At 38.5% G+C, this 8,911-nt stretch overlaps 1 protein-coding gene across 1 annotated transcript; it reads left to right on the top strand.

Moving 5' to 3' along the window:
• Nucleotides 1–73: 73 nt before the first annotated feature.
• On the top strand, nucleotides 74–7,286 carry LOC104912546 (putative glycerol kinase 5). Its single transcript, XM_010716401.3, has 4 exons — nucleotides 74–449; nucleotides 1,598–1,657; nucleotides 3,718–3,851; nucleotides 5,195–7,286. The coding sequence occupies exons 1-4, from the start codon at nucleotides 382–384 to the stop codon at nucleotides 5,329–5,331; spliced, it is 399 nt and encodes a 132-aa protein (XP_010714703.1). The 5' UTR covers nucleotides 74–381; the 3' UTR covers nucleotides 5,332–7,286.
• Nucleotides 7,287–8,911: the final 1,625 nt, after the last annotated feature.

The raw sequence follows: 8,911 nt of genomic DNA, 5'->3' as shown, positions 1-8,911 counted from the left end.
AAAAAAAAAAAAAAAAAGGTAGCAATTTTGCCAGATAACAGCAGTATCAATGTATAATCTTCATGTGTAAAACTGCATGAACTTTAGAGAGAAGTCATAAATGTTACTGTTACTTAGTATGTCAGATTTGGAAGAAGTCACTTAACACTTTTGCTGTTGAAAGAAACTAAACATTCACTGAATTAGCTAATAACACTACATACTGCTCACATATTGTTTTCAATTTTCTTCTTTCACTATGCTGCCTGTAATTGTCGTAAGTTACTTTTTTTCTTATTATTTGACTGCTTTCTCAAAAGTCTTCAAACATAACTCATCCAACTCATTGTGAAATCTTTTCTGCAGGTTTCTGCAAATGATCCATGCTTATGTGCCTCTTTCATGGGGCTGAAACCTACTACTACCAGAAGCCATCTTGTACGAGCTATCCTGGAATCTGTAGCTTTCAGGTAATTCCTTGCTTAACCTTATCAAACAAAACACTTGGTTTTGTTTTAACCAGCAGTATTAAATACATACGTTTTCTTCCACAGTTTGTAAAATACAAATTGTAGTCATCCATTGTAGTAATGTTGAAAAGGAATTTCTGCTGCCCCTTCTGTTCTTTTTAATACATTACAAATAAACCTGCATATATTTATTAGTTTGGAGTTTTTTGTTATGAAGTTGCCACATAGAGACTCTTAAATAATACTGTTTTTGACAGAGTCTAAAAATACTTTGAAAATTTGTCTTTACTTTCCTGATAGTGTTTTGTCAGAAGCTGTAGCCCACTCATATTTGCTCTTTGGCTAAAGTTTGAATCTTTGGTGTTTTATAAAATGCAGTAATAGGCACCTTAGATATGTTGAAATATTTGGATAGACAAGAACTTGCCAATTTAACAGTCAAGGCTGAAAATATTGCAGTTAGTCACTGATATTATCACATCTCTAGCTCACTGTGAAACATATTGTTCTGCCTTGCAATGCCAGCCAGCATGACTGGAACTGGATGTGAATACAGTTTGAGGCAAGGGTGTCTGGAGAAGGTAACAACATTCTGAATTGCTGCCGCTGTCTCAAATGCAGTTTTTTCTTCCCTGTAAGAGAAACTTGAGATGCAGTAATTCCTGAACTGAAGCCTGCATCTCTTAAAAACGAGGTAGAGAGCCTTTGTGTTTAGGGTTCAGAACAAGTCAGACTTAGAGCTTTCAGATGTTCCCTTTAAAGAACAGTTGGAGAAATTTCAGCTGACGCTTCTGTCAGTGTGCTTTCATCATTCTAAACCACTTCTTGTATCAACAGTTGCATTTTGTCTATGAAAACCTGTAATCATTTTTATCAGGGAATAAATGTGCATTCCATGGTGCCATGCATTGCAGTTGAATGGGTTGTGGTTTAGCTATATTTGTGTCTTTTTAATGGTATGATACTGAGTTTCAGAGTGTTTTTGTTGGTTTTTTTTCTAAAGCATTCTGGAAGCTTGTTAACTATGCAGTGGTTTTGACACAACTGAGGCATTTTTTTGCCTTGTATTTTATTTTCTGACTGTGTAGATACTGGAAGCACTTTATGGAATTCATAATGCTTAATGGAACTAATTTATTTTTTTAAAGAAACAAACAGCTTTTTGATATCATTGTGAAGAAGGTACGCATTCCTCTTCAGACTGTTCGGTAAGTTCCTTGCAGCTTCAGGCAGATCTGTGAGAGTTTGATATAAACAGGTATAAACTTGATTATGTATTTTATCTTAGTGTAAGAATTCTGCTGCTGAGAAATGGACTATTATCAATTAAAATGCTGATGTAACTTCAAAATTGGCACAGGGGGGTCATTTATTAATAAATGATTGGCATTGGTGGTTCTCAGTAGGCAGTAAGGACTTGCTCTAATTTAAAAAACTAAGATAAAATTATTTTCATGCGGCATTAGAATACATATATAGCAATGCCTATTACAAAAATCATCCTACCCTTTATAATAAAATCCTTTTGTAATAGAATTTTTTATGTGGGGTCTACCACAGACTGTTTGTTTTCTGAAGCCTTAGTTAAAACTGGACCTGTTTTTGAGGTGTAAGAGGAAGAATGTTTTTACAATTCAAATGGAAAGACGTTGGCTTTATTTCAGTCTTTTAAGAAGTAAATCCAGTTTAGTGAGGCAATAGTAGAATAGGCTGGAATAGGCTAATCATAACTTCTTGGGAAGATTTAGCAGAATTTTGTTCTGGAAAACTACCCTGCTCATTTTAGTAGGTACTTAGTCTGTACACACTCAGTCTAGAGCCTCCAGCCTGTCGTGCTGAGAAAAGCCTTCCCAAAGTTCTCCTTCTGACAGCCAGGGGTCATTGCAGTGTCACAATCAAGAACAGTGAAGAGACTTTCTGTCACTTTCTGTGGGTGGAATACCCATGCAAAAGGAGAAGTAGACTGGCAGGCACGTGGACAGATGAGAAATGAGAATTTTGAATGGTGGAAGAAAGGTGAAAGTACAAAGGTAGGGGAAGGTACGAGTTCATGTGTTCCATCGCATGGAACTGAGTAGGTGAAGATACAGAAACAGCTAGGCTCAGTGCAGTAGTGATGGGTAGCAGTGATTCCTTAGGGAAATTCTGATCTTGTTTATGGCATAATGTAAACTTTAAATTGTGTGATCATATTTTGTTTTATTCATTAATATAAAATTGTTGTTTCATATAGTGACCATAATACAGTTTGCTAATATCGGTAGAAATTTAGCTTGTGGATTAAGGATTAGAAGATAATGACATACACTTTGTGGCTTTTTCTATAGAGTGTAAATTTTACTCCCTTTCTTTTGTCCTCTTTACTAACAATCCGTTACTTCTGATCTTGTTTTATCCTGCCTTGAGGTACTTACCCTCTGTATGTTCATTCCTTTTTTAGCTACTGTCCCATATCCTTTGTTCCCAGCCTCTGCCTCCTACAAGCTCCTAAAAAGGTGTTGTTTTAATTAGTCTTATATATTCCTATTACTGCTTGTTGCTTGTCTCAACGCCATCAAGGAAAGCACTGAGAAGGCTGTTGTGTTCTGTGTTACAGCAGTCCGCAGTGGCCTCTACAAGGATGATCCTAGTGCTCTGTGGAGTACTGGAGTGCAGCCTGTTCAGTTGTTTAGTGAAATAATTGCACAGTGTAATGGCATAAAGGAACGTTTTGCTAGAATATGCACTGAACAGATTGAACGTTCAGCATATCTAGCAGCAAAGCTATATACAACAGTATTTGCAAACTTTATTTTCCTATCTTGTAGCTTGAATCAAATGAGTGTTTTATTTTTGCAGAACAAGGAAAATGCATGTCCCTGGTATTAAGATATTGACTTTGCAGGTAGCGTTTTTTATTCCATAGTGTAGAGGCTGAAATCCAGTTTAACTGTGTGTACAAATAAGCAAAATGCTGTTAACCTCACCAATCAGGCAGTATTTCATTATTTTACTTTCAGAAACATCCAAAATATGTGAAAATTTTCTTGAGGCATACTTGTGGCATAGAACATTCCAGCTGATGCATTTGAATTAGTGACATTTTCTAAGCAGCTGAAGGGTTTTGTTACCCAACACTTTTTCTGAAAATCCATTTGTGCATAAGTAACAGAAAGATCTGTGCAAGGGTGTGAAACCTCAGGACTTGTTTTCTGAAACCTTGGTAAATAAGTATTAGAGCTAAACGCTTTGATTTTTCTTTTAATCTTTTATTCTTCTCTCCTTGTAGAGCTGACGGAGGTGTCAGTAATAACAGTTTTGTCATGCAGATGACTTCAGATTTGATTAATAAGAAAATAGAAAAGCCTTCAAATACAGATATGTCTAGTCTTGGTGCAGCTTTTCTTGCAGGTCTTGCATCAGGTATGTATACAAATACATCATCTAAAATTCATGCTTTCCTCAATAATATGTATGTATGTAGATAAGGAAAAAATCATCAGGAAAAGAAACAATAAGAAAAAGCAACAACAGTGTAGACTTAATTGTAAAATGTCCACAATTACTTAACCCACTTTTATGGGAAGCTGCAGTAAAAAGTGTTCACCTTTGTACAGTCCTTTTTATTCATGTGCTTGTTGTGTTTGATGGGCCAAAGAAATGGGTGAGAGGGCCATACATAAACAAATAAGGACCGTATTTGTATTTTTATCACAATTTGCTGAGCAGTTTTATTCCTTAGTTTTACATAAATGAATAGCAACAGGAAGCTTAACGTGAAAAGTATCTGCATATAGGCTTTAGGGTTCCTTTGCATTTAGAAGGATACACTGCTAGAGAAGAGAGGTGAACCCTCTCTTCTTTGCTTCCTCTCTCTTCCTTGACCTGGACACTCCAAGTCCCTTTCCATTTTCATACTGTGTGAAGCAGTGCTTGGTATGCATGGATCATGTGACAAGGAGGCTGCCTTGCTCATGTTCAGCACTGTGAAGCTGTATCCTGTCATCTCTGAACTGAGCCTTTATTCTTTGAGATTTTCACAGAAATAAGTACAGTGGAATTACAAAATAGATGAATGAAGGCAGAGGGGAATCCAGCTTTACTCAGAAGGAACTGGCTTATATAATTAACCTGACTTTAAACTACAAATTGTCAGTGGTTCTTAATGGAAATACATTTTGTAGATGGATACGTACCTCAGTAAATTGCTTTGATATGTGAATAACATAACTAAGATAAAATTACATGCTCAGGTAACTAGCATTACATGCTCAGATAAGGCTTATCCAGCAATTAAAACTGTAAAAAGGTCCTTTGGCAGACAAGAGTGATTCAATACCATAAATTAATCTGAATATGTAACAGCAGCTATTTTCTACCATTTATGCATTTTTTAGGGCATGAGGCAAGGCAGTAGCGCTAAGTTTTGGTTTCTGTGGCCCCTCTCCATTTAGAGGGACCTGCAGCTGAAGGCATAGTGTTGATGAAATTTAAGTGAACTTCAGTCTTCCAGAGCTGTTCCTTGGAAACTATCCCAGTTAAGCAGATGTGCTGTTGTCAGCATTCCAAACAAGTGGATGCTATTGGAAAGGAGTTTCACAATGTAAAAAAAATATGCTTCCCTCTGAGAAAGTTGTTGGTTAAGTAAAGGAAAGCTGTCATGATTTCTTATTGTGTTTCTGGTTTGGATCTCTTGTAAGTAAATTAAAACAACTCAAAAATAACATATTTGTAGTTGAGCCTGAGAATGAACTTTTTGTTTATAGGACTTTGGACTGACAAAGAACAGCTAAAGAAGCTGAGGAGAATAGAAACAGTTTTTGAGCCTCAGAAGGACGAGGAGGAATACAAACCTGCTATGGACACCTGGATGCAAGCGGTGAAGTGCTCCTTGCACTGGTAGAAATTGACATTTTGGAGATAGAAGGAATCAAATTATAAGATTTTTGTGGTTAACAGAATGGTTAAAATTGTAACTGAAATTTGTGATGGTATATAAAAGTTACAAGGTCCTTCGGTAACCTTTATGCTGTTGGAGAACTTACCACGCCATAATGAACCTTCATATCATCCTCATACCAGCTGTAGTCCAGATGCAGCGTTTGTGTCCCTTCAGTGACCCCCTTTGGGTGGCCCAACTGCTTGAAACCACGCTTTATATGTTGGGAGTTTTTTCCTATGATGTGTTTTCTACTGAGGAACTCATCTCCCATCTGATCTTTAAAAGCTTTGATATGTTAACCATCAAGGAATCTAAAAAGGGACATGCACTTCCCTAGGTATTTCTAAGAAGAGTAAAATAATTATTTAGAGGAGACACAGGAAATTGTTTGCCTGTTACCACATTTTGATTCACTTTTTAAGGAAACATTTGACCCAGCTGTGTGATGGCATTTTTGTGGTGCCTCGGGATTATCACAAAATTAAGATGAGAAACAAAAGCAAATACACTTTCAAAACTCCTCCTTTCCAGGACTTTTATAGCTGATGTTTAGCAGCTATCTAGTTTGTAGCTATTTTTGAAATTTTATAAAGACAAAAACTACATTATATGGCATGATTAATATGAATATTAGCATACCTGTAACTACATTTAGCTTGTAAAAGTCTGTAATATTAGTATTTTCAAGTCCATCACTACATCCTATTATTATTGGGAGAAACAGGGTTGAAAGTCTATTTTTGAAGTTACTACTTTTACATTTTTAAAATAAACTGTAATTAAAAAAACATGTAGTTAATTATGCATTTGTTCATCACTAATCTTAAATTATTACAAGTTTCTCAGGGCTACATGTAAACCAGTTTCAGATCATAATTTCCTACTTCAGAAAATGTTACTGGCTCTACCAGACCAAAAAGAGAAGAGTATCATTCTGACACTGTGAACAGAAGATGGTGGCCTTGCTCGTAGTTATTCTGCACTTCATTCTCATTGAAGGAGTTTAATTAATCAAAGTCTGCCTAAAGATAATGTCCACCTATGACCACTTTGATGACATCTCATGGTTTGTGTTCATTTTGTAGTTATGTGGTTTTCTAGGCTTGGCTGGGGTTCCCATGCTCTGTTCCCAGATAGATATCTAATGGGAGCTGAATCTGATTCTGTTGATACCATTTGCTCAAAAATAGCCAGCTGTGTGCCTTATTTGCACCTTTTCATTGTGGTGGTTCTCATCCTGCCCATAGTACAGCCAAAATACATGCAATTTTGCGTTTGGTACCAGGTCAGTTTAATAGTAAATGTAATGATATAAAAAGAAGTTAATATTGGTAATCTTAGCACTGTCATTTTAGGAAATGTACTGTGTTGAGACTGCAAATGTTTTATTTAGGATTGGGCAGTAATGGACCTCATCAGTCATGTGAAGATCAGGAATTCAGCTGAGAGATGTGTTAATGATCCTTGTGCATCCTGCCGTCACTGATGCATGTGGTGCTGATGGTAGGACTGCCTAATTGGGATGCAGCTATTATCCATGATGATACATAGTCTCATATTTTAGAATCACAGAATATCATAACTTGGAAGGGACCAACTCCTGATACTTGGGACAACGTGGCATAAAAAATTACAGGATTGGTGAGATCTCAGAGCTGTTGGATTAATAATGTAAGTAGAAAGGAAAGAAAAACAATCTTCAAACAAATGAAAATACTCTCACCAGATGCAGTGTGAGTTTTCTTAAGAAACAACCCAGTCACTGATGTATAAAATCTCAGTGTAATCAGCTTAGCAACCATTTTAAAAAATATTGTCTTCTCTCCTCTAGTGGTTAATTTTATGAAAAATTAATTCTCTCTTACCTGTTTTTGACAAGAATGTTCATACATGCTCTCCTGTTGGAAGAAATAACAAAAGCAAAATAATGAATTGCTGTTCCAGTCTGCTAGCTTCTTTTTGTTGTGGTCTATGTAGCAAGATCCTTCAGCTAGTGCCATGTACTCAGGCTCAGGGAGCTCAGAGAGTCAGGGACTCACCATTTGAACAGCAGCCTTGTGAAAATAAGGTAAGAACCATTTCTTGCCAGTCAGTGGAGCATGAAATACAGATAGGTTTTTTTAAATGTTGGTTTTGGTTTTTTCTCCTACTGTTCCAAGCCCAGAGGTACAGACCAAGTTGTCATTTTGTCTTCATCAAAACAGATGTGTTGGTACTGCAGGTCAGAATATGGAGGTGTTCTGACCCAGAGGTTGGTCCACATTTTAGCTTGAGGTTTTACAGTGAGACGAACAAGTTCAGCTCACTCTTCAGGAGAAATGTTGGGTGTGGGAGTTATGGATTAGTGTTGGTATCACAGCACAGGTTGGGGCTCGCAAAGCATTGAAATCAGCAAACAGCACAAAGTAACACGTTATGAAAAGGGAAAGGGGGAGCACGGTGTTGTGCTGAGGCTTTGAGAGCACCGACTGTTTCTAGAGAGCAGCATCAGAGCTTCCGAAGTGTGGATCTTACTTTAAGAAATCGCTAACCCTGCTAATCCTTGCAGAGCTAAGGGACCGGTTACAGCCAAGTTGTCAGTGTGGATCTCAGGCAGTTTGGGATTTATGTAAGTTCTGAGAGTACAGATCAGTTTAGAACCTTACAGAAGTAGTAACACTCATTGCAAACTGATCGTTTCAGCAGCTTCAGACTGAGCAGTGCGTGTGCATACAAAGCTCATTCTGCAGGTGGCTGAAAGCCAGTGCCAACTATGGCAGTCACCGTCCATCTCCTTTCCACAATGGTTAAATGCCTTTTTCGTGTTTATAAGCATTGCGTAAAAATAACCAAATGAACTAAAAAGATCATTTTAAGACATAAATGACTTTTTATTGAGGTGGTATTTGAGTTCAGGTCTGGGTTTGGCACGTGGAGCGTAGGAGGAGCGCAGGAAGTCAGGCACCCCGGCTCGCTTCTGCCCTTCCTTTCTTCTCCGCGGCAGGGCCTGCAGCAGTGCCTCTGTGCCACCTGGGGCCTTGGCAGCTGGGCAAGGGAGCACTCCATTTTGCATATGGTTTTTTAACGCTTTTATTTAAGTTTCTTACATAACTGCAAGTATTGATAAGGGTCTTGTTGCATGTGACAGAGTATTCCGTAGAGGATGAAAAGAAACAGAAAGCACACGGTCAGCACATTCCTGGGCCTGTGATTAATAACCAGCTGTGAGCCGTCCCACGGAAATAAACAGACGGTTCTCGTTCCTTAGTTTAGGAGCCCTGTGTTACAGCCTGCTTCTGCTGTTTATTTTTTTGTTGTGCCTGAAAAGCAGGACCAACCCCAGCTCCTTGTTTGTGTGCTCTATGACCGTTCCACGTGGTGTTCGCTGCAGCCCTGCCCGCCGCCTGAGCGTGCGGCACCGCACGGTATCGCTGCCCTCGCTCTTTCGGCTGCCGTCAGCGCTTCCCGTTCGCGTTCTCTGAGCGTGAGCGGCAGGCAGCCCCAGCTTCGAGGCGCTTCCCAGCAGGGCCGCGTTGCCGCGTGGGCCCCGGCGAGGATCGGC

The sequence above is a fragment of the Meleagris gallopavo genome, chromosome 11 (genome assembly GCF_000146605.3).
Source record: "Meleagris gallopavo isolate NT-WF06-2002-E0010 breed Aviagen turkey brand Nicholas breeding stock chromosome 11, Turkey_5.1, whole genome shotgun sequence".
NCBI classification, from domain to species: Eukaryota; Metazoa; Chordata; class Aves; order Galliformes; family Phasianidae; genus Meleagris; species Meleagris gallopavo.
The sequence above is the reverse complement of the archived record's forward strand: the minus strand, read 5'-3'. Positions and strand labels throughout refer to the sequence as shown.